This window comes from Rattus norvegicus, chromosome 17, assembly GCF_036323735.1.
Source record: "Rattus norvegicus strain BN/NHsdMcwi chromosome 17, GRCr8, whole genome shotgun sequence".
NCBI classification, from domain to species: domain Eukaryota; kingdom Metazoa; phylum Chordata; class Mammalia; order Rodentia; family Muridae; genus Rattus; species Rattus norvegicus.
The window spans coordinates 9,014,065-9,039,398 of record NC_086035.1 but is presented as its reverse complement, the minus strand read 5'-3'; the positions used below and the strand labels follow the sequence as shown (position 1 = coordinate 9,039,398).

At 49.4% G+C, this 25,334-nt stretch overlaps 2 protein-coding genes across 5 annotated transcripts; both read left to right on the top strand.

Annotated features, from left to right (window-relative positions):
* Positions 1-87: 87 nt before the first annotated feature.
* On the top strand, positions 88-4,602 carry Tmed9 (transmembrane p24 trafficking protein 9). Its single transcript, NM_001009703.1, has 5 exons — positions 88-275; positions 431-531; positions 1,877-2,002; positions 2,629-2,775; positions 3,746-4,602. The coding sequence occupies exons 1-5, from the start codon at positions 92-94 to the stop codon at positions 3,893-3,895; spliced, it is 708 nt and encodes a 235-aa protein (NP_001009703.1). The 5' UTR covers positions 88-91; the 3' UTR covers positions 3,896-4,602.
* Positions 4,603-6,656: 2,054 nt separating this feature from the next.
* On the top strand, positions 6,657-15,732 carry B4galt7 (beta-1,4-galactosyltransferase 7). 4 transcript variants are annotated; one of them, XM_008771501.4, is made up of 7 exons: positions 6,660-6,811; positions 8,512-8,673; positions 10,603-10,965; positions 12,629-12,854; positions 13,781-13,864; positions 14,130-14,234; positions 14,625-15,732. In XM_008771501.4, the coding sequence occupies exons 1-7, from the start codon at positions 6,762-6,764 to the stop codon at positions 14,778-14,780; spliced, it is 1,146 nt and encodes a 381-aa protein (XP_008769723.1). In that variant the 5' UTR covers positions 6,660-6,761; the 3' UTR covers positions 14,781-15,732. The 4 variants fall into 4 exon arrangements, with proteins under 4 accessions (XP_063132733.1, XP_008769723.1, XP_038951894.1 ...); XM_063276663.1 differs by lacking the exon at positions 14,625-15,732 and having other exon boundaries at positions 6,657-6,811; positions 13,759-13,864; XM_039095966.2 differs by lacking the exon at positions 8,512-8,673 and having other exon boundaries at positions 6,682-6,811; positions 10,703-10,965; positions 14,625-15,311.
* Positions 15,733-25,334: the final 9,602 nt, after the last annotated feature.

Here is a 25,334-nt window from a genome sequence, read left to right as displayed (position 1 = left end):
GGCGGAACTCGTAGTCCCGGCAGGCACCGCGGTAGCCTCCGCAGGTCTACGTGGCTCGGCAGTCTGCGCCTGCGCAGGCAGGTGGGGCAAGATGGCTGCGGTGCGAGGCGTGCGAGTTGTCGGAACCTCACCTGGACTCTTGCTGGGGAGAGGGATGCGGGCCTTCCTGCTACTGCTGTGCCTTGCAGCCCGCGGAGGCGCGCTCTATTTCCACATAGGAGAGACAGAGAAGAAGTGCTTCATTGAGGAGATTCCGGACGAGACCATGGTCATCGGTGCGGGGGCGAAGGGAAGCGTTTGGGACAAGTCCGTGGTACTGGGGCGGGGGGATGCAACCCGTTCCAGGTAGCTAGCCTGGCACTGTCCTTTCGGCCGCAAACTCGGCACCTCTTTGAGCATTTCTCATCTTCCCTTTTCTGCCTGTCTCCAGGAAATTACCGGACGCAGCTGTATGACAAACAGCGGGAGGAGTACCAGCCAGCCACTCCTGGGCTTGGTATGTTCGTGGAAGTAAAAGACCCCGAGGACAAGGTGAGCTGCCCCTTACCCGCTCCCGGCTCTGCGTCAAGCAAGCTCCGGTACTTCTTTGTTAGTTTCCGTATCCGTTCGATCGAGAAAGATAGTTGGTGTTGTGCGAAGATGCTGGATCTTCTCCACGAACTTGGGCCGCGGTTGCAGGACAGGTGCTGTTCTCAACTTCTCAGTGACTCCCCCAATCCAGTTACTGGCCTTGAAGCACTTCCCTAGTCTGTGAAATGGAAGCTCACTTCCTCTAGCGATAAGTGTATTAATTGCAGTGATGGGTATTAAAAAGTTGGTAATCTTTTTTTTTTTTTCTTTTTTCTTTGTTTTCGGAGCTGGGGACCGAACCCAGGGCCTTGCGCTCGCTAGGCAAGCGCTCTACCGCTGAGCTAAATCCCCAACCCCAAAAGTTGGTAATCTTAAAGGTGTTATTTAGGCCTTAATTTCATAAACCAGAGCACGTTCCAAAAAGGGGTACCTTTCAGGTTGAACAAATAATGTTTTAAAGACAAAAGCAAAATAGTTTTGTTGTCACTAACCATCAGTGTAGTTGTAGAAGTTACTTGTCATCACCTTTCAATCCCAACACTAGGGAGGCAGAGGCAGTCAGATCTCTGTGAGTTTGAGGCCAGCCTGATCTACAGAGTGAGTTTCAGGACAGCCAGTGCTACACAGAGAAACCCTTGTTTGGAGAAACCAAAACAAGCAAACAAAAAAGCATTTGTAGTTCTTGTTCAGAATCAGAGTTTGATTCCCGGCATACACATCATGGCTCACATCAACTCATAGGCATGGACATGAACCACATATAATAAGGCAAAACACTCATACACATAAAGGAAAAAAAACAATATTTTTTTCTTTTCTTTTTTTTTTAGAGCTGGGGACCGAACCCAGGGCCTTGCACTCTCTAGGCAAGCGCTCTACCGCTGAGCTAAATCCCCAACCCCTGGAAAAAACAATACTTAAAAAAATTAACAGACATTAAAAAGCAAAAGCAACAATAACAAAAACCCTGGTAACATGCTGTTAATTGCAGCCCTGGGAAGGCAGAGGCAGGCCAGCTCCACGTTAGAGGCCAGCCTGGGCTACTAACCCTGAAAGAGCTAACAGTGGATACGGAGCAGTCCTTCTGGGGAGCAGTCACTTGCCAGCCTGATGTCAGACCCTTCAACCCTGCCCTAGATAGTTCTCCAGGATCGTTTCATAATTGCAGCTGAGTTCCTTTGGATCCGTTAGTGCTGGGACATGCCCAGCTCTTCTTGCAGACTTTTGTGGTACTTGGAGCCTTTATCGCCATTTTTTAAACCTCCCCGCAGCAGCACTGACTGAGATTCCTCCCTGTTATCTGTAGGTCATTCTGGCCCGGCAGTATGGCTCTGAGGGCAGGTTCACATTCACCTCCCACACCCCCGGTGAGCACCAGATCTGTCTTCACTCAAATTCTACCAAGTTCTCCCTCTTTGCTGGAGGGATGCTGGTAAGTGGATCCATGGGCGACCAAAGGCTTTCAGGCAGCATACCCCGCTTAGGACTGGGGACTGGTACTGTCAGTGTGGCAGATACTGGATTTTGTGCCTTTTAAAGCCATTGGATTTCCAGTGGACATACAGGGCACAGTGGCTGATCAATTTGTATAGCCGTCCCTTATGACCTTAATAGTGTGCTTCTCTACAGTGTATACATACCTTGCCGTATACTTTATCGTCTCTAGATTACTTACAATCTCTAATGCAGCGTTAGTGATATATATGACATATGACTTGATCGTGAGAATGACCAAAAAGTCCTCATACTCAGTGCAAATGTGCATGTTTTTTGAGTCTGTGTTTTTGCTTTTTGAAGTTTTCCTGGTCCTCAGAAGCCACCGATACAAAGGACAAACTGTATGAACGTCAGTCAGAGCGTGAGCCCAAGCTCATTATGTTTGCTTGTCTACCTGGGGCCCCATAGCATTGAGCGGGTCTCAGTGTGTGAGCTGAATTTAAAAAACAAAACAAAACAACAACAACAACAAAAAAAACCCACAACAACAAAGGAGAGAGAGGAGCTGCTGCTAGTCGAAGGCAGTGGGCCTGCCTCACCTTCTCACTCTTCCGTCCCCAGAGAGTTCACCTTGACATCCAAGTGGGCGAACACGCGAACGACTATGCGGAAATCGCGGCCAAAGACAAGCTGAGTGAGCTGCAGCTGAGAGTCCGACAGCTGGTGGAGCAGGTGGAGCAGATCCAAAAGGAGCAGAACTACCAGCGGGTGAGTGCCCGGCCAGCCAGCGGCAAGCTTGTCAGACAGGAGTCGCAGGAAAGATTCGTTATGGAAGCCCATATCATTTACCTGTGCCAGAGTGCAGGTCTAAAAAGTCCATTTGTAATCGAGCCACAGACTTGGAAAAGCCTGACATCACAGTAAATCACAGTGACAAACAGGAGAACATGGTAATTAATACCAGCACTTTAGGAGCCGCTGTAAAGGTTCTGGGTGCCCCCCAGAATCAAAAGCCTCTGAATTTTTCGTGCAGGAACCAGATAGATATCATGAATGAATTGTAGTTGACCGGCAGTGACCCGTCTAAACAGGAAAAGTTACACAGTGTCTGCTACAGCCTCCTTGCAGTAAAGACAGCCCTGAGACTTTAGCTCCCCGCCTTACCCTTCCCCAGTTTTTTTAGTTTTTTGAGACAGGGTTTCTCTGTGTCCTGGAACTTGCTTTGTAGTCATGGAACTGGCCTTGAATTCACAGAGATTCACCTGTCTCTGTCTCCCGAGTGCTGGGATTAAAGGCATGCACCACCACTGGCTGATATGAGACCACATTATAAAGAAGGAAAACAAACACAAGCAGAAAAACCGTAAACCAAACAAACCTTGTCCAGCCCACCAGTTTTTATTCTGAATATATGAGCAGATTGAAAGAACCAGACAGAAGTCCACACTAAGCACTCCAGGACACCACTGTCACTTGGAGCTGTCACCACCACCTTCCCTCTCCTCTAGGTATCAGGAAGGGTCAAGTGAGGACTGTATCTGACAGATGGACAGACAGACTTAGGAGAAATGCATTAGTCTGCCGGCAGTCATCTGACTGTTGCCGCCGAAGGTAGTCCCCACAGGCATCTGGCCACACTTTGGGCAGAGTGGGTGGCCCTGGGGCATCTTTGCAAGCTGGGAACACAGTGGTTCCAGCAGTCTTGAACTACTAAGCCTTGCCATTTATTTCCCAACAGTGGCGAGAGGAGCGCTTCAGACAAACCAGCGAAAGCACCAACCAGCGAGTGCTGTGGTGGTCCATCCTACAGACTCTCATCCTCGTGGCCATCGGCGTCTGGCAGATGCGGCACCTCAAGAGCTTTTTTGAAGCCAAGAAGTTGGTGTAGCTGTCCCAAGCCTCACAGGCAATCTTTCTTCCAGGCTGTGGGAAAAGGACCTGGAGCCAGTTCCTCTCTGGGAGGACAACTGGTTTTCAGCCATAGATGTTCTGGAGGAGAGAGGGACTGCAATCATGTCCCCGTTCCTCAGGCTCAAGTGGAGGACGGCAACCGGCTGGCTAATGCTAAGCAGGCAGTGGGACCAGCCTTCCCCACCTCCACCTCTGGACCTTCTGCAGTAATCACTCGGGGGCTGGTGATGCCCTTGGTGTCTCAGTGTTACTGATCAGGGATGTGGGTTGCTGTCTGGGGTAGGTTTCGGGAGGGACGTGGGTGGGCCAGCAAGCTGATTTTCCTTGTCTTCCTTTGTTAATGTGGGATTTTGAGCAGGTCAGGGTGCATCAGTGACTCCTTGCTATTCCAGAAACTTGCTTTTCCTGCCTTTGGCTTAGAACCAGCCTGCTAACCTAAGGTGTGTTTGTGTGTCAGTTTAAGGGCGTGGAGGGGTTGCAGTGCACGAAAGGGGCCCAGAGGTTGATTTTAGTTTCTCACGGTTGTCCTTTTGGGGCTTGAGCAGCCGGTATCAAACCAAGCAGAGACTTTGGTGCTGGTTGGAGACAGAGCCTACAGAGTCTTAGTTACTGAGTTTATTTTCAATGAGTGTGGGTTTGTTACATTGGTTTCCCAATTAAAAAAAAAAAAAGATGAAGAAGAAAGACTTGTCCCGTGCATGGTTACTCTCGGGTGTGATGGTGCATGGACTCAAGAGAATGGAACAAGGCCAGACATGGTGTGCACAACTTTAATCTCAGCACTCAGGATGCAGAGGCAGGTGTACCTCCGAGCCTGGTCTACAGAGCAAGTCCAGGACAGCCAGGGCTGTTACACAGAGAAACCCTGTCTGGAAAAAACAAAAGGAGAGGAAGGGAAGAACATCTTCCAGTGGGCACAGGGCCTCACATTCCAGACGAGTCTTCACCTGAACGTCGAGCTCTCCATCCTTGCGTGTTTCTCGTAGCAGGCACGAGGTGGTGGGTTCCTCTGAGTCTGCAGAGCTGCTTGTATTCTTCTCATCGGGGCTTGATGGGGCTTTGAGAGGGATACCCGGAAGCCAAGTGCTGTCCTTACCGCACTCATCGAGAGTACTCGGGCTGAACATGACCAATAACTGAACACTGGTTTAAAATGAGTCAATTTGGGTTTTGATGTAAAATTTAGTTCCTTGAGATTTAGAGGGACAGGTCACATGACTGTCTCATCACCTCATTGCCCTACCTAATTGGTCTCTGCAGGAGGTCAATCCTGCCTTTAAGATCTGCCACATCAGACTGGAGACATAGCTCAGTGGTTAAGAGCACTGACTGATCTTCCATAGGTCTCGAGTTTATTTCCCAGCAACCACATGGTGGCTCACAACCATCTGTAATGGATTTGATGCCCTCTTTTGGTGTGTCTGCAGACAGCTACAGTGTACTCCTATAGTTAAATAAACCATATTTTTAAAAATGTTAGAAATACCAAGTCATATAAAAATTGTCCAGATTCCGCCTTAGAAATCCCTGAGCTGTCAAGATGAGGCTGAGTGAGAGTGAGTAGACTATTCCACTTTCTGTTAGGGTGTGTTATCAACTCCATTACCATTTCCAAAGAGCTAGGTATGCTGGAGCAATGTGGACCTGAAAACAAGTAGTTCATAGACAGACCCAGGTCCCCCCCACCCCCACACACACACAGGCAGAGACAGTTAACTTGGTAAGTTTCTGGTGTGGGATGCAGAGCCCCAGGGTGAGAAACGATTGAATTGTATGTGTCAGGGTTTGGTTGTGGGGAGGGGAGTTAAAAACAATTAACTTCTCAACCAGTAGTGAAGATCTACGTTTAAACAATATACTTGAGATCATTGTGCTTGGAAAAACGATTATGCAGACAAATCCTGTGCCTCGGTTCTTTCAACTTTACGGTGGAAATAATACCTATTCCTAAAGACTGAATTTTTATTTAGTAGTAAAGAATTTAGAATAATAATGACTAGCACAAAGTAGGACTTAATAACTGCTAGGTACTTATTAGAATATTGAGTTTTGCCTGAAAGAAGAGCAGTCATTGAGTCTAGTAACCGCTTCTCTTCTCCCAGGTTGGAAGTGGCAAAGCATGAGGGTCAGTCAGGGAGTGGTTAAATTAACACAGGCAAATCGGGAGCTCCACTTCCTGTTCCTTCAGTTCTCTAGTTGGACGACAGCATTTACACGGTAGTGACTGTGCCAAACACGCACCAAATGGATTTACGTTTCCTACAATGACCACACAGAGTAAGAACAATTCATGTACCCAAGTGCTGAAACAGCCACAGAAAAATTGACTCGTCTCAGCCTTGTTGAATTATCAGAGCAGTGTTTGAAGTACAGTCTTCCGAGATCAGCTCTGAATCCTGAACTGGATCTTGTGCTCCAAGTGTACATGTTTACTCTGCTGGGCTGACCGTAGGAACGCTGCGATGCTACCAGCCTTCATTGGGAGGGGTTGGGGGGAGGATGTACCTTATCCCAGATGTGCTGTTCTGGAGTACAGGTCTAGCCCCAGCTAGTCTCTTGCTTGTTTGCTGGCCTTTGACTTGGGTGAAGGGAGGGAGTTCCCTTTCTTGTGACATCCAGTGGGTCCTTGTAGGTAGTGAGAAGTTAGGTCCCCCGCCATCGTTTTGATTTTTCCAGGCAACGGAACCTTATAGGCTGCGGCTCTGAGGTGCAGCCGGCGCGGCCGGAGGAACGGACCGGGCGGACCAGGGGGCGGGCCGGGGGCGGAGACGCCGCGTAGGCTGGGCAGGCCGGGCGGCGGGACTGGGGAGCCGGAGCCCCATGTCCTGCTGTGTCCCGCCACAATGTTGCCCTCCCGGAGGAAAGCGGCGCAGCTGCCCTGGGAGGATGGCAGGTGAGCGGTGGAAGCCGGCAGGAGCCGCGTCCCCCTGAGTGCCATTCCTTTTCCCGGCCTCCTGCAGAATCTAGCAGCCCGACGCCGTCGCATCTGGGTTTCTGGGGGTCACCCTGAGTGTTTGTGTTTCTCTGAGGGGCGTCATTGGCATTGTCTCCGTAGCTCTCTTTTCTGCGCGTCCCTGTGTCTGGGCTTCTGCCTCGGGTTCTCTATTAATTTTTTTGTTTGGACCTCGAGCTAGTCCAGTTGTTCTCAACCTATGGGTCGCGGCCCCCTTGAGTTGCGTAGCAGATGTTTACATTACGATTCGTAACAATAACAAATTTGCAGGTATGGAATAACAACGAAATTTATGGTTGGGGGCCACCATAACATGAGGAATAGTATAAAAAGACTGCAGCAGCAGGGAGGCTGAGATCTACTGATCTAGCCCCTTTCTCTCATGTGTCATTTGTGTGTTTCTGCATCTATGTTTTCATGCAGCTGCTGATTCTGTTCACTTCTTACAGCGGATCTCACTGTGTTGTGGTGCTGAGGGTCTTTCTTTCTTTCTCTCTTTCTTCCTTCCTTCCTTTCTTTTTTTTTTCTGTCTGTCTGCCCTGTCATATCTATGTGACTTCAGATCCCGTCCCTTTCCTTCATGCTCTCTCATACTTTGCGGCTGGCAGGGAAGATCACACCAGACAGAGCTTCCTGTGTTCTCTTCCTGGTTGGTTAGCCATTGCCTGTCTTATACTAGACACACCCAGTATTCATTTCGTGTTCTGTTGTACTTATGTGGGCCCTGCTTTGAGTGTTAGGTGTGAGTCTGGCTCGAACCTGAGTTTAAGATATTTCTCACTGAAACAGAATGGGGGAGGTGATTTTCCTGCCTAGATTTATGGGGGCATTACACTTTAGGCTTGAAATATGCTTCTTGTCCCCATTTTCTTTCCCCAGACACACGTTGGTGCATATTCACTTAATGAATGGCACATTTGCTAGCTATTGTAAGACTCTGAGCTTTAGTGGGCACAATTTTGGGGGGGGGGTTGTTTTTTGTTTTTTTCAGATTTGGTGTTAAAAAGTGACAGTAACATAATATTATGGCCAGAAATAGACCACTTGATTTTTCTGACCTTGGTTATCCATCTCTGAAAATGAATATCATCATATTTGGAAGTACTCATTGAAGAATGGTGAAGATTGTATATAGGGAAAATAGAGGAGAGTTGCCATCTTCTCATCATTTTCTATTATTGTGTTCTTAGAAAAATAGATTGATGTCCGTTCTGCGCTTTTGACACAGCAGCATAGATCCGAACAACAAATATAAAGTAGTGTAGTAGCCGGGTCGTAGCGCTAGCACGAGCCTGCTTGGGTTTGAAGCGCCCCTAACTAGCCTTAGGCAGTGATTGATAAAGGAGAGACCGTCCCTTTTCTAAATCGTTCCTGAGAACCTGAGTGTGGGAGCAGCCACGACTGCAGTTCTGGAGACTACCACCAGGTGGCACCAGCAGTATCTCGGTGTTCAGTATCGCTAGAGATAGAATTGGGACCCTCAGTGGTTTTGGCCTTTAGAGCAAAGAACGAGAATGAACTTTGGCACACGATCTTCGTAGAAGGGGCAGGTTGCATTGAAGAACCAGCTTTAGAAAGCATATGGACCTTCCAGGCCATGACTTACTCCTGGATAATGGTCATTGTTTATTCCCCCAAAGGAGGCCTTTTACCCATTGTTCACCTTGTAAGTCTCAATCCCGATCCCAGAAAGAGCCCAGAGTGCAAGAAGGAATCTGTAAAGGTTCCAGGCTTGTGAGACCATTTGCAGGTCTGGGCTCTACTACTCCACAGTGGAAACCATCACCACAGGACAGTGGGGGGTAAGTCAGAAACCCTGTGAGGGGAACCCTATCAGCCATCTCTCAGCTGCATGTGGGACCTGGGCCTGGCTTTAGGGCTGCTGGCTTCCAGATTTGCAGTTGTGTCCTTAGAGAAAGGCAGGCATGGATGTGGCTCCAGTGTTTGCCTTGAAGCATGCTTGGATTTTTTTAACCCTTTCCCTAACTCAATTGATGAGCTCTTTTCTGTCTGTCTGGGCCTGAGGCCACCAATGAAAACCTGACATGTTCTGCAAGTAGGACCATGCAACCCATCTCATGCGAGTGCTATAAAGAGGAAAGGAAGTACCAGGTACCCTGGGAACACAAAGCAGAGAGTGTGGCGGGGGCAGTGATGGGTATGACGTGGACTTTGACCTTGAAAGATTGGTAGAAGACTGCCAAGCAGATAAAATAAGGGGATATCTCGTAGGAGAAAAAGGCGTGTGGGGATGGGCTGTAGCAGGAAGGCGTGTGGCAAGTGGAAAGGCCTTGTGTTACCCTGAATGAGAGTGAACGGTTATGAGAAACTGGAGATTTGACAAAATCACAGAGCGCCTCACAGTGGATTCTGCCTGTTAGACTAAGGGTTTGGGCATTAATCTTGCAAGCAGAGGCAGAACATCGCAAGGACCAGTAGACAAGACCATCACGGGCGGTGAGCTTAGGAGGAAGCGTCTACAAGACCTAAGAGCCAATTCTTGACCCTTAGAGGTTATAAAGTAGGTTCCTTTGCTGGTCACTTGGGCAGGGGCAGGGGGAGCTGGAGAGGAAGCCTCCTTAGGTTCTTACAACCTTTCCTGGTATCCCCAGAAACTTCCAGAAGGGGGACAAATGTGAATTCCACTGCTTCTTTTTTGCTTCTTTGGTTGTTTGTTTTTTTTTTTTTTTTTTAAAGATTTATTTATTTATTATATATAAGTACACTGTAGCTGTCTTCAGACACACCAGAAGAGGGCATCGGATCTCTTTACAGATGGTTGTGAGCCACCATGTGGTTGCTGGGAATTGAACTCATGACCTCTGGAAGAGCAGTCGGGTGCTCTTAACCGCTGAGCCATCTCTCCAGCCCTCTTTGGTTGTTTTTGAGATAGTCTCACTGCGTAACCCAGTTTGGCCTTGAATACAGAATCCACCCTGGCCACTTTGTAAGGCTTTTCACCTGGTTTTTTTTTTTTGTTTGTTTGTTTGTTTTTAGTAATTGTTAAACTAAAGAGCAGTTTACCAGACACCCAGTGTCTGAGATATTTAGTGTTTGACCAGGTTCTTAAATTAGAATATAGGTGCTGAACCCTGTCCTTTCTTCATCTCGTGCTATGGATTATCCTGTGCTCTGCCACTATCCCTTTAGACCTTACACTGGGCAGTTTTGAGCTTCCTAGACTAACTATTTGCAGTTTTGCTTGGGGCTTATTGTTAGTACACACCCATTCTTGGGGGCGCTTTCTGGGCACCTTAGCAGCGCAACAAAATAACATTTTCTGCTGGGATGGATTTTCTGGAGAATAAGTTTGGAATTTGGAAATCAGTGGTTGTATCTCTGTAAGCTGGAACCTCTCCCACTGGCTCAGGACTTGAAGATACTGTCCTAGGGAGACACAGATATGAAACAATGAGCCCGTCCCTTCCTCTGAGTGCTCCACCGGGACTCCAGCAGGATGCCAGAAGTCATTGAATGACTGGGGCAGCCCTGACTGCTCTGACTGGTCTGAGAAGGTCCCAGCAGGTAGCACGAGTTGGGCCTACAGAGGCAATAGCCTGATCACGTGTGGAAGTAGCATGCGCAAAAACATTAAACACCGCTTCTGCACTAATTCCCGGTATTCAGGGGAGGCCAGTCATTTGGGCCTACATGTGAGGAGGCCAGGGAAGGGTCCTGAGAGGATCTCAGCTAGCCCCGTTCACCTGACCTCCTTCCCGCTCTTACCTCAGGGCCAGGCTGCTTCCTGGAGGCCTCCGCCGGAAATGCTCCATCTTCCACCTCTTCATTGCCTTTCTCCTGTTGGTCTTCTTCTCCCTGCTCTGGCTGCAGCTCAGCTGTTCTGGAGATGTGGCCCAGGTGACCAGGGGACAAGGGCAGGAGACCTCGGGTCCACCCCGAGCTTGTCCCCCAGAACCGCCCCCTGAGCACTGGGAAGAAGATGAGTCATGGGGGCCTCACCGGTTGGCAGTGCTGGTGCCCTTTCGGGAACGCTTTGAGGAGCTGCTGGTCTTTGTGCCCCACATGCACCGCTTCCTAAGCAGGAAGAAGATCCAGCACCACATCTATGTGCTCAACCAGGTGGATCACTTCAGGTGAGGAGCAGCTCCTGAGCCTGCACCACTCATCCCGGTGCCTCTCTCTCCTTGCCCTCAGTTCCCAGTGCCTGTCCCTCTCGCTCGCTTAGGGCTCGGGCCTGTAAGGGACTACTGCGAGTAAGGGCCAGATGGTGGGAGGAGGAGGCCACTCTGACTGGGTATAGTGGGAGTGGGGTGGGTCCTGGTCTAAAGTCTGCTTCAGAGAGAGAGATCACTGTTTGTGGAATGTTGAGTAAGGATATTGAGAAGCAGTGATGCAGGGTTTCTGGAGGAGCCTGCCTCAGTCCTGCTGTATCCACTCACCTCCCAGCAATCCCTGTCCCAGGATCTCTGGGACTGTCTCTTCCACTGTAGCCTTGGACTCTTCTCCCCTCTCAGGACAGTGCTCCCTCCGGCCACAGGGCCCCTTTTCTGCACATCCCCTCCCCCCCTCAGGACAGTGCTCCCTCCGGCCACAGGGCCCCTCTTCTGCACATCCCCTCCCCCCCTCGGGGCAGTGCTCCCTCCGGCCACAGGGCCCCTCTTCTGCACATCTGCTCGTCCTCCTCACGATTCATATTAGCACATAGACACTCAGAGATAACTCCTCTTAACAGGCAGTAGATAAAGGTGTTTGCCACCGGGGCTGGGGATTTAGCTCAGTGGTAGAGCGCTTACCTAGGAAGCGCAAGGCCCTGGGTTCGGTCCCCAGCTCCGAGAAAAAAAAAAAAAAAAAAAAAGAACCAAAGGTGTTTGCCACCAAGCCTGGTGACCCCACGTGGTGGAGGGAGAGGCCTGACTCTTACAATTTCTCCTTTGATGTCCACCACTCTGTAATTTACTGATATTCTAAGTTAATGTCTTAAAAGAGGGGTTGGGGATTTAGCTCAGCGGTAGAGCGCTTGCCTAGCGAGTGCAAGGCCCTGGGTTCGTCCCCAGCTCCGGGGGGGAAAAAAAAAAAAAAAAAAAAAAAAAAGAGGGAGCCAGGAATGGTGGCACCACCTTTAATCCCAGCACTGGAGAGGCAGAGGCAGGTGGATCTCAGCCTGGTCTACAGAGCGAGTTCCAGGCTAGCCAAGGCTATACAGAGAAACCCTATCTTTTAAAACAAAACAAAACACAAAAACAAAGAAAAGAAAGGAAAGAAAGAGAAGAGAAAAAGAAGGAGAAAGACTTCTTTGATATATCCATTGCTGTTACCCTACTTCTTTCTTCCTTCCCTTTCATTTTTCAAGGCATTCCCTCTCTGCCTCTCTGTCTCTCTCTGTCTCTCACTGTCTCTCTTCCTCCTCTTCCTCCTCTTCCTCCTCCTCTTCCTCCCAGCTTCCATATAATCACTCCCTCTGGCTGTGTCAAGTTCCACCTTAGATGCTGCCTGTCATTCTGGCCCTCCTGGCCCCGTGTCGATGAGGATCGATACCCACCTACCCTGCCAGTTTCCATTTCAGTGCCTGGCTTGACTTGCTTGAGAACAGGGATTTGTTTCTCACTGCTATTTCTTTCATGAAATTTTGAACATTTTCTGGCATAAACCCTTGTGCGGCAAGCTGAGGGGACAGTGTTGTACAGTGTAGTCAGTGCTGGGTGGTGACAGTGAAGAAGCTCTCATGCGTAGCCAGGGCTCGAGTTAGGTTGATGACCAAGCCTGCTTCGTCTACCTGGCATCATTTACCTTGTGTAGGTTCAATCGGGCAGCACTCATCAATGTGGGCTTCCTGGAGAGCAGCAACAGCACAGACTACATCGCCATGCACGATGTGGACCTACTCCCTCTCAATGAGGAGCTGGACTATGGCTTCCCGGAGGCTGGGCCCTTCCATGTGGCTTCCCCAGAGCTCCACCCTCTCTACCACTACAAGACCTATGTGGGTGGCATTCTGCTGCTGTCCAAACAGCACTACCAGCTGGTGAGGCCCAGCCCCACACGCTCTGCTCGCTTGCTGGGGATCCTCCCCATCATGGGTCCAGGCCGGTGGGAGGGTAGAGCAACCTTCCTGGGGCCCAGCACATGGAGCCTTGCCGGAGCCTGACAGGGGATGTGCAAGGGAACCAGGAGTGAGTGCATTAGCCAGGGGGAGCTCTGCTGTGACCACAGAAGTCCCAGTGTCAGCTGGCCACAGGCAGCCAGAAATGGGAGAGCCTACAGAACCTCCCTCCCTGCAACGTTACTGGGTCTTCCTTTGTCTTCCCAGGCCTCGGTGCTGCTACTCTACAGTCCTCTTGTGCGAGAGGCTATGTAGCTACAGCCTGTAAAACATGGCCTGGTTGGTGGGAGATGGAGTCCTTCACGCCCTAGGAGTCTAGACAGGAGTCCCACACTAAAGCACATTGTCTCTGGATGGGACCCAGGCACACAGGTGGGGAGGAGAGGACCAGAGTGGCTTTTCTCTGTCCTCCATGGCTGAAGCCAGTTTTGTAGATGAGGCCCCCCAGCAGATGCCAATCAACAGTGTTAAAGAGCCAGTTGTCCCTCAAAGACAGGAAGAGACCTGGGCAGTGCCATCTCAGGAGAAAGGGAGTTGAGAGGACATGAAAAGTAGCAGTCAGCAGTCTTTGCCCTCTGAAGAGAGCCCACACTTGAGACACTAGTCATATACTTGTTCAACGCCCTGTTAGAAGCAGGGTAGGACTAAGACGTGCTGAGGCTTCCCCTCGACCCCATGCTCCCACCACAGAAGTGAGGGGACCTCACAGCGCCCTGTATCCACTCAGAACAGTCAGAGCAGGAAGAAGAAAGGGGGCCGGCTGGCTGGGCTCAGACTTGGTTCTCCCGAGCAAAGTGCACCCCTGGGAGGAGGGGGCATGTGACAGACACTGCCTGTCTTTGTGTCAGTGCAACGGGATGTCCAACCGCTTCTGGGGCTGGGGCCGAGAGGACGATGAATTCTACCGGCGCATCAAAGGAGCTGGTCTCCAGGTAAGGCAGGCTCCTTGCACGTCCCGAGGTTCCCTTTATTGCTGCATCAGAATTCTTGGGGTCCCCCGGGTTCTGATCCCTGCCTTTACCCCGACTCCCGGGTCTCATCCAGTTCTGTGCTCTCACTAGAGTCTCCTCTCCTACAGGATGGCTCCTAAGAGCCTCTGCCTACAGCAGCTAGGAGGATCCCAGAGGAGTTAGTGGTAAGGGCCAAGACTACAAGAGAGGCAGCCTGACTGACGCCTGCATTCTTTGTTCTCCTTAGCTTTTCCGCCCCTTGGGGATCACAACTGGGTACCAGACATTTCGCCACTTGCATGACCCAGCCTGGCGGAAGAGGGACCAGAAACGCATTGCGGCTCAAAAACAGGTGCTGGCTAGTCAGTGGAGTGGTGAGGGATAGGTAGGAACCAATGGGCCTAGTCATTTCACCAAGTTCCCCTTTGGCCAAACGGCGCCTTTCCCCCATGCTGGGCCCAGGCCACTCAACAGGCATTCTCCATAGCACCTTGCCCTGTTTGATGGCTGCTATGTGGATCTAGGCACCATGAATCAGCCCAGACCTCAGAGTCCATGCAGGTTGGGGTGGGAAGGCTTAGCCCCAGTACCTGTATTATCCCACATAGAAGCCTGTGTTTTCCTTACTGAGGGGTACAGGCCTGGGCAGCATGTCAGCCTTGGCCTCTTTCTCTTTAATGGAGACGTGAACAGCTGGTGCCATGAAGCATGGGTTCACGTTCTCTCCTTCTCTTCTTTCTAGGAACAGTTCAAGGTGGACCGGGAGGGAGGCCTGAACACTGTGAGGTACCGGGTGGATTCCCGCACGGCACTGTCCGTAGGAGGGGCCCCCTGCACTGTTCTCAATGTCATGCTGGACTGCGATAAGACAGCCACTCCATGGTGCACATTTGGCTGAGAGCTAAACTGTGAGGAAGCTTAAGCCTCCAGACCTCAATGCTGCTCAGGCTCAGGAAACCTCAGGCCTTAGGCCCAGCTCAAGAGAAGCCTGAAGGAGTAGCTGGCCAGTCTTCAGCAACCTGCTCCCCAGAGCCAGGCCCAAGTCAGGACACAGGTAGACCTGGGATGCTGCTGGAAAAATTTGTCAGAGAGGCTGGAGCTGTGGCTCTTGACTGACCTTCTCTACCCTGCTTACCCTGCTCTGCCTGTCCACCCGTGCTGAGGCCTGAGGCAATGAAAAGGTGGACCAGGACAACCTCAGCAGGGACAAGCTGCTCCTCCGGAAGAACAGCCTCATGAAGATGTAGTCAGAAGCCGCCACATGGCCAGTGCGTATGGCAGTTGCTATTAGGAGACTTAGAACGGCAGAAGGCAGAACACAAGCCCTGGGCAAAGGAGTGGCTGATACTAGCTGTAGCTGGTGCCACTGCGGAGGAACCAGGGCACCAGATCTCACTTTTCAAAAGAAACTAGAATGCTGGATTCTTAAGCAGAATTTCTTGATTTTTTTTTTTTAAAATGGCAGCATGCCCTGTCTCACAGGGCAGTTGACAGGGGCTGGGGTCCACCTAGGAGAGAATGGGGGACAAGAGACGCAAAGAACGGACCACAAGACAGGAGGTCTGATCAAGCTGACATTTTTTAATTTTTCTCAGGCAGAAGTTATACTGGTAGAAGCAGGACGTGGGGTGGGGTTAAGTAACCACAAAGGAATGAGCTTGGCTCAATGAGCAGGATGTTGGGGTGTAAATCGGTTGGCGGGAGGAACAGTACAGGGAGGGTTGCTTAGTGACCTGACCATCAGCGCTAATCGACCTAACGACAAGATTTATATCTGTGTTTTAAATTCAAGCAGCGCTGCAGGCTTAAGGCTCCCAACAGCAGCCCCTAACTAAAGCTTTGAAAAGCTATGCAGGCCAAACAGAATGTTTTATGGGCCACACGTCTGTCACCTTTGATTGACCAGAAGTGATAGACTGGGGTCGGGGGAAGGCGGCAGGTGTGGGTGGGCAGAAAAGCCAAAGGCCGGTTTCCTGTTCGTCCCTGACCATCCCGGCTCATGGGCAGCCCCCTTGCTACCGCTGGGAAGCCTGACTCGATTCTGGCTTTGTCTGGTTGGGCTGTCTCTGATGTGGTGCTGCATCCGGCCTCATTAGGAAATAGGCAGAAGGAAGAGAGGTAACTGAAGAAGTAGAGCCGTAGGACCTGATGGGCTGGGGACAGGACAGCTCAGAAGGGAGCCATGTTCCTGAGGTGGAAGAAACTGCAGAGTCTGTATTCTCACAGCTGGAAGGAAGGGTGGGTGTTGAAGCAGAGCATGGGACTGGGGAGTACCTGGGGAAACCTAGTGTTAATCCTCTAGTTGAGAAGAATAAGACCACTACCATGATTTTTTTTTTTTTTTTTTGTTCTTTTTTTCGGAGCTGGGGACCGAACCCAGGGCCTTGCGCTTCCTAGGCAAGCGCTCTACCACTGAGCTAAATCCCCAACCCCATGATTTTTGAGCCGAATTTGAAGCCAGCTTTATTAAATATCGGCCAGGTATCTGTTTTGGCCAAGCGGGGATCGCTGGTTAGAGGCACGTTGTCCTACAGCTCTCTAACTCAAGCTCAGACTGGAAGCAGAAGGTTAGCTCACATCTAGCACCAACATGAGTAGGGGAATGAGCAGCTGTGTAGACAGGGTCCAAGCAAGGCTTGCCTCGCTGGGAGCAGGAAAGAAGCAGTGCACACACACCCAGAATGCCGCAGAAGGAATGGGCTGCGGTCCAGGGCTGAGAGGGTAGAATTCACAGTTGCTTCAAGACTCGGGGTGTCTTCCGCCCTGCTGTGTGCGGTTGGGCAGACTGTGAACCACACAACCTGAGTGTAAGTTCAGCAAGAGGCTGAGATGGACCGGGCAAGGCTTCGGGTTCCATAGGGACAGAGCCTCAGCCACTGCATTGAGAAGCACAGAGCCGTGGTAGCTGAGAGCTCTAGTCCTCTCATCTTGGATTTACATGTCCCCTTGAGCAATTACTCATGTCTCCTGGGGGTGGTGGACACAGATGTGACAGCCAAGCCCTGAGCTCTGCATGGACCTGGCATGCAGAAACACCTGAAAAGGGAAGGGTCCCGTCTACCTGTTCTGGGGCTGTGGGACCAGAGGAGGGCCAAGAAGAGGCTCTCCAGGCCCACATTCCCCTTGGTTTCCTCCGCACACTGTCATTGTGCTGTGGATGCCCCTGGCAGGAGCTGGTGGGCATCCCTGGCAGGAGCTGGTGAGCATCTCTGGCAGGAGCTGGTGCAGCCCACGTCTGTAGCCTCCCTTCCTTGCTCTCTATTCTCCCCCTTTCCTGGAGGGTGGAATAGTCCTGGAGCCTGGTGAGCCAAGGCTGAAGCAGATGAATCTGCCTCTGTGTTTCCCTTTCCTGCGTTACGCACTCACGGTCAGCAAACATTCCTGATCTGCTACTGGGGATGTGCATAGACTCTGCCAGGACATAAGCCTACTAGCCAGTGTGGGTGTGGGAGCACTGACTGTCATTCAGAGGGCCATCGCCATCGTCACCTCTCTTCCTGTGTTAGGGTTCCCTAGTGAGACGGCTGATAGAATGAATGACATGTGTGGGACTTAAAGTGACTTACAGGCTGAGGCCTGGCTAGTCCGACAATGGCTATCTGCCAAGAGTCTAATAGTTGCTCAGTACACAAGGCCGGATGGCTTAGCTGGCCTTCAGTCTGTGGTGGAATCCCAAAGGTTCTAATATCAGCAAAGGAATACCTCAGCTGCTGGACAGACTAACTTACCAGCAAGAGTGAGGACAAACAGGCCAAAACCAGATTCCTACTTTTACTTAGGCTGCCACCAGAAGGTGTGGCTGAAATTCATGGGGGGGGGGGTTCCTCCTAACTCAAAGGATCCAGTCAAGAAAAATCCAGCTGAGCGTTGATGGCCCAGACCTTTAATCCCAGAGGCAGGCAGATCTCTGAGTTTGAGGCCAGCCTGGTCAACAAAATGAGTTCCAAGACAGTCAGGGCTACACAGAGAAACCCTGTCAACAATAAAATAAGAAGAGAAAAATCCCATACAGGTGTGCCCAGTGGCTTGGGTTTTAGTTAATTCCAGATGTTAGTCAATTTTGCAACCAAGAGCAGCCATCACACTGCCTAGGAGCTAGGGGCCGTTTATTTTTGTATATTGAGGCATAAACAGGCAATAAAGAGGCTTACCTGACAGGCACCGTGGCTTGGGATCGGCCTCCCTGGTACCCACCCCCAGAGCCCGTGACAGGTGTCCCAGCCTCCTTCTTTGAACACCTCCTGCTTCTCCGTGGGAGAAGGCATGCACGGAGGGCTGCCACTGCCCCACCTCTGGGAAGAAAGCTGGCCACAGGAGGTGCAAGGCTCTTCTGCCTCAAAGAAGATGATTGTTTTGACTGCTGGGGAGGGAGTGAACTGAGGGACTCTGAAGAGACATCAGGGTGCCCCAGAGTGTTGCACAGTGAGAGGCTATACAAATCTGTGGTGGGCTCATTGGTGGAGCAGGATCCTGTTAGAATGAGGAAAGCTTCCAGAGGGGTGAATCTACACATACGGAGGGGCTGGAGAGAACACTAGGATCAGGAGCCTGGGAGTGGTTGTTTGCACCCCCCAGACCCTCCAGAATTAGGGAGCTGGGCAGAGGAAAGGCTGGGTTAAGTTGTGATCTGTGTTGGCCACACTAAGCAATTTATTTTTTATTCCAGAAGTGCAGGGTTTTCTTTCTTTTCCTTTCTTTCTTTCTTTTCTTTTCTTTTCTTTTTTTTTTTTTAGTACAGAATAGATTTTATTCAGGACATGGGGAGTGGGGTTAAGAGGGTAGTAGGGCAGAGAAAGAGTAGTAGAGAAATAGAAGAGTAGAGGAGTAGAGGCCGGCCATGAGCACGTGGAGAGAAGGGGGAGGGGAATGGGGAGAGAAGGGACAAGGGGAAAGAGGGTAAGAGCAAGAGAGCAAGGGCAAGAGAGAGCAAGCAATGCAGGGTTTTCTCACAGAATCTGGGCAGATTTCAATCCGACAGATCATTTGAGGTTTAACAATCCAATGTAAGGGCTGGGTATGGTGGTGCATGCCTTTAACCCCAGCACTTGAGAGGCAGATCTCTGAGTTAAAGGCCAGCCTGGTCTACAAGGTGAGTTTCAGGAGAACCAAGACTTTGCAAAGAAACCCTGTACCGCAAAACAACAAAAAGGACCCGGGCCGGACCGCAGGGTGGGTTTTGGAAGCAATGCAGCCGAGAAGACACAGTGAAGTGGCATGGAGGGAGATGCGAGGTCCCGAGTCAGCAGCTGCTGCTCCTGGCTCTCACAGGGTTAACTGTACAGGCCAGAGCCCTCCTCGACAGTGTGCACTCCTCAGTGGACCTCCACAACACCAAGTGGATGCACACAGCCTCTGTGTCCTCCCTTCCCCTGTCGAACAATTGAAGTTGATTTTGCTCACGGTTCTAGGGGCTCAGAGGTTCAGGAGTGTGGTGCTTGCACCTGAAGGCCTTTTAAAAAAAAAAAAAAAAGTCTATTTTTTTCAGCCAAGTACTGGTACAAGACTAGACTCAGCACTAGAGAGGCTGAGGCAAGTGGAGGTCTGTGAGTTCAAGGCCAGCTTGCTCTATGTAGTAAGTTCCAGGACAGCCAGAGCTACATAGGGAGACCCTTTCTTGAATGCCCCCCCCAATTTAAAAAAGTTTTTTTTCTATGATGTGTGAGTTTCTAAATTCCTTGACAATTTCATGCATGCATACAATGACTATATATTCCCACTACTAACATTGTATCTTCTTTTTCTAACTTGATAACTCACTAAATCCAACTGGTGCTGCTCATATGTGCATGTGGGTGTTGGGAGGGCATCCACTGGAACACGGGAAACCTCCCATTGTCCATACCCTCAAAGAATGATTCTTCCCCAGAAGTTACCAACTACCAAAACCCCCTCAGCATGAAGGAGACTTGGAGATCACCCACCCTGTCTGTGGGTGAATTTTAGCTGGCTTGATCTTGTGTAGGTCTTGTTCTATGCCATGCCCGGAAAAGAGCATTTCACACTACTCCAGCCCTTGCAGTCTTTCCTCTGCCTGTTCCTCAAAGTTCCCCTAAGCCTGGGCTGGAGAGATGGCTCAGTGGTTAAGAGCACCGACTGCATTTCCAGAGGTCCTGAGTTCAAATCCCAGCACCCACATGGTGGCTCACAACCATCTGTAATGAGATCTGATGCTCTCTTCTGGTGTGTCTGAAGACAGTGACAGTGTACTTATATATAATAAATAAGCAAATCTTTTTAAAAAAAAAAGTTCCCTAAGCCTTAGCAGGGGTGAGGAAGGCTAGGTCTTATAAAGACAGCCCATTTAAAGCTGAGCGCTCCATCTGGTCTTCCTAGCATTTCGACCAGTTAGTATGTGTGTTTGACATATATGACACATATTTGACACATTGTGTGTGTGTGTGTGTGTGTGTGTGTGTGTACACACACTCACACTCACATACACTCACACATATGACAATTCCACAGTGTGGCCATTTTGCAAAATAACACTAACAGCGGCAGGTTTTGTCCTAAGTAGTACCAGACATGAGATCCCCCTCCTGTGAACCAGAGAGTGGTGAGTTACTCCGTAACACTCAGGCCAGTATTGCACCAATGGACACATCTTCCCCGGCAGGTCAGTATTGTGGCATGTATTGTCCAGCACACATGTACCAACCTGCATAGCACCTCTGACACTAGCACGGTGGGGAGGAAGTTTCCCAGTCCTTTAGAGCCAAAGTGTGCGGTGTTCTTCAGCAATAAGGCCTTATCGTGTAGCTATGGCTGTAACCATTGTTGTTTCAGAGGCTTCTGGGGCCTCCCTAGCCAACAGCGGGTAAGGAGGAATCTCATGCCTTCCACTCCAGTTACTGTTCAGGGACCCGTGCCTGCTGCCACTGGCATTGTGTGCACCTATGCAAGCTACCCGTGTAAGCTCCTTCCTTAAAGTTACATTTTGAAGTCAGCTTACTAAATAGTGGGTTTCATAGCATCTTTTCACACGTCCTTAATTTAGATTAGCACATGCACTCCATCTCTGCCATCGCCACTTAACCCTTTAATCTCTGCTATTCCCCCATTTTTATCACATTGCATGCATTCTACTATCCCTCCAACCAACTATATTTTCCATTCAGTTGTGAGCTGGTGGGCTTCCATATTGGCTTTTGTTTGTTTTTTTAAGAGGGTTTCTTGGGGTTGGGGATTTAGCTCAGTGGTAGAGCGCTTGTCTAGCAAACGCAAGGCCATGGGTTCGGTCCCGAGCTCCAAAAAAAAGAAAAAGAAAAAAAAAAAGAAAAAAGCAAAACAAAACAAAAAAGATAGGGTTTCTCTGGGTAGCCTTGGCTATCCTGGAACTCAGTCTGTAGACCAGGCTGGCCTTGATCCCACAGAAATCTGCCTGCCTTTGCCTCTCAAGGACTAGAGTTAAAGGACTGCAACACCACACTCGACTCCCTTTGGGTCAACCCTGCTTCTACCCGATTTCCCCATATTTCTATTCTTTTCCTTGCCTAAACCTTTCCACCCACAATATTTGTCTTAGGATTTCTTTTTTTTTTAAAGATTTATTCATTTATTATATATAAGTACACTGTAGCTGGGAATTGAACTCAGGACCTCTGGAAGAGCAGTCAGTGCTCTTAACCGCTGAGCCATCTCTCCAGCCCTTGTCTTAGGATTTCTATTGCTGTGATGAAACACCCATGGCCACAACACAAGTTGGGAAGGAAAGGGTTTATTTGGCTGACACTTCCACATTGCTGCTCATTATTGAAGGAAGTCAGAACAGGAACTCAGTCAGGGTAGGAACCTGGAGGCAGGAGCGGATACAGAGGCCATGGAGGGGTGCTGCTTACTGGCTTGCCCCCTCCCCCCAACCCCTCCCATGGCTTGCTCCTCATGGTTTGTTTAGTTGTCTTTCTTATAGAACCCAGAACCACCAACCCAGGGATGTTCCCACCCATAATGACCTGGGCCCTCCACCATCGATCACTAGTTGAGAAAATGTCTTACAGCTGGATCTCATGGAGGCATTTCCTCAAGTGAGATTCCCTCCTTTTGTATGCATCCAGTTTGCATGTCAAGTTGACGTAAGACCAGACAGTTCAGTAGTCTACCTTTCTACTTCCCCCTGATCTATCTAATCTGCAATGTCCCCTTCCCTAACAGTCCCCACCCATCAGTAGGCCCTCTTTAGGCTCCTGGCTTCCACCTGTTCTCCACATCTATCCTCCACACAAGACAGAGAAGATGTGCCATCTCTCTTCCTGGGCCTGAGTTACCTCAGTGTAACTGTTTCTACTTCTGTGGTGATTTGAATGAGATCGGCCCCCATAGGCTCATACATTTGAATGCTTGGATCCCAGTTGGAATTGTTTGGAAGGAACTGTGTCACTGGGGGTGGGCTTCGAGATTTCAATAGTCCATGCCATACTCAGCTTGCTCTCTCTCTCTCTCCTTCTCTCTGTCTCTGTCTCTGTCTCTGTCTCTCTCTGTCTCTCTCTGTCTCTCTCTGTCTCTCTCTGTCTCTTTGTCTCTGTCTCTCATTGCCTCTCTGGATTGTGCTTATGGATCTGATGTAAACTCTTAGCTACTCCTCCATCTCTGCTGTCTCAGCCTGTCTTCTCCATGTTTCCTGATGTGATGCACTGTAATCGTCTGGACCTATGTACTCTCAAGTTAAATTATATATATAATATATCATATATATGTATATGTATATATATTATATATATACACATCTCCTTGGTCATGGTGCTGAGTCACAACAATAAAAAACGTAACCAAGACAAATTCTATCCGTTTACCTCTAACTTTCATGATTTCATTTTTCTTCACAGTTGAGTAGTATTCCATTTGCATATGTACATATGTGTCTATGTGTTTTTCTTATCTACTCGTGTGTGGATGGGCATCTGTGTGAACTCCTCCTTGCATCATCAGCTCCACCGTCAGTATTTTATTTGTTGTATGAATGGGTATTGTATGTACTGTATGTATTTGTTGTATGAATGATTGGGTATTATATGTACTGTATGTATTTGTTGGGTGTTTTGGCTGTATGTATGTCTATGCACTATGTACATGCCTGGTACCAGAGGGGGCATCAGGTCCCTTGGAACTGGAGTTTCAGATGGTTGTGAGCCACCACTTAGTAGATGCCGAGAATCAAACCCAGGACCTCTGGAAGAGCAGCCAGTGCTCTTAACCACTGAGCCACCCCTCCAACCCAAACTTACTGTCTTTGAAACTGGTTACTACACTGGAGAAATGGCACAGTGGTTAAGAGCACCGGCTGCTCTTGGTAAGGTTCAATTCCCACCAACCACGTGGCGGCTCACGACTGTTTGTAGCTCCAGTTCCAGGGGACCCAATGCCCTGACACAGACATACATGCAGGAAAAAATGCACATGAAATAAAAACAATCCATAAAAAAGAGCCAGGTGGTGTGGTGCACACCTTTAATCCCAGCATTGGGAGGCAGAGGCAGGTGGATCTCTGTGAGTTTGCGGCTAGTCTGGTCTACAGAGAAACCCTGTCATGAGAAACAAAAAACAAACAAAAACAAAAACAAACAAAATTCCCAACTAGTTACTGTTAGTCAGGCCATGCAGAGGAAACAAACCTACAACAGAGGAAGCAGTGCGTACGTTGTCTCGGCCCTGGACATGGCAGAGGGGACAGTGTGACCTGTATTTTAGGTCTGTCCCTGTGTGGGAATCTATAGGGAGGTGGTTTCCTACTGACAGAAGAAAAATTAGGAGTAAGATTCGAACCCTAGAAAAATCAAGCTGTATCAAGAAAATGAACAAGGGTGCTAGAGAGATGATGGTTCTGTGGTTAAGTGCACTGGCTACTCATCCAGAAGACTTGGCTTCAATTCCCTTTGGTGCCAGTTCGTTTTCAAGGCTCTGACGCCCGTTTCTAGCCTCTGAAGGCACTAAGCAGGCTAAACACCCACATGCAAATAATTTTAAATAAAAAGAAAGGAAATTATGTCCAACAAGAGCGGACTTGAATACAATTTAATTTAAGATCTACTAGTGTGCCTCAGTGGTTCTTTTTTTTTTTTTTTTTTGTTCTTTTTTTTTCTTTTTTTGTTCTTTTTTTTTCGGAGCTGGGGACCGAACCCAGGGCCTTGCACTTCCTAGGTAAGCGAAATCTACCACTGAGCTAAATCCCCAGCCCCAATGTGGTTCTTAGCAATCGCTTGACATTCAGAAGCAAATCAGGACAAGACGCTGTGATGCCCATTAGCATCCAGATGCCCTCGCCTCCAGAGTTGCTCAGTATTGCCATCTGTGGTTCTCCTCACCGCCTACCCAAAAGGTCAGCTCACAGGCTTCCCTCCCCCATAGCCCTGCCATTACTGCTGTGCTCCCTCTCTTCTCCCTCCCCCTTTCGGCTCGTGTCCTGGTCCAGTCTGCTGGCCATAATCAATTAACTACTTAATCTCTCTGCTCTGGAATCCACCAGATGCCTCTGGCTGTTCTCGCCCTCATATCTATAATAAGCCCCCCTCCCCAACCACACTTGATAGATGGAAATGGGTTCCAGCATTGGGACAACTGTGGGTTCCTTTGAACCTGACAGGCAAAGGCTTGCACAGCCTACAAGTAGGCCCAGGAAGCTTAAGAGAGTTATAAGCCTCACAAGGACTGCTTCCGAGGTTGTAGAAGTAGTAACAGCTACTGGAGACGGGAGACTCCCTCTTGTAGAGCACATTGCATCCAAAAAACAGAGCTTCTATGAGCTATATCATGCTAGAAGGCTAAGGGTGGTTGATGATGTCACCCATGCTCTCTGTGTGACCCCAACAGATTCACTGGTTCACTAGGCTAGACTTGGCTACAGTCATTTGTTTTGTCAATTATCGGTTTCTTATCTGGGCTAAAGAGATTTCTGCTCACATCCCCCCAGGGAAATTCGTACAACACTCATTTTCCTTTGACTCAATAAGTAGCACAAGCCGACTTCGAACTTGGTATTCACGTGTCCTGTTTCAGCCTCCGAATTCTGGGATTAAAGCTGTGCACCATCATGCCAGGTTACCTGTTGAATTATTTTTTTTTTGTTTTTTTTTTTTAATTATTTTTTTTCCAGCCTTTTGACAGTGATGAGGAGTAAGGCCATCACTTTTTCTTCGGCAGTTAGATAAGGAAGAGACAGAGGGAAAAGCTGTTAAAGTCAGCAGGGCCAGCTTCTCTAAGAACTCAAAAGACAGGCAGGAAGGGAACATTTATCTCCTGAGAAGGAGGTATCTGCAGGACTGGCGAGCCCGGTGGGGAAAATCATCCCAGGAGCTGGGCTTAAACACCGCCTCCAGTAAACTCAGTTCAAAAGTTGCGAGTTGAACCCAGAGGGTGAGAATTTTTAAGACCGTAACAGTTCAGATAATCGCCTCCATTGTGTTTTTTCCTCTCTGACCTTGAAACTTGGCACGTTTTCCTCGGATAGGAGGCTTTTCCT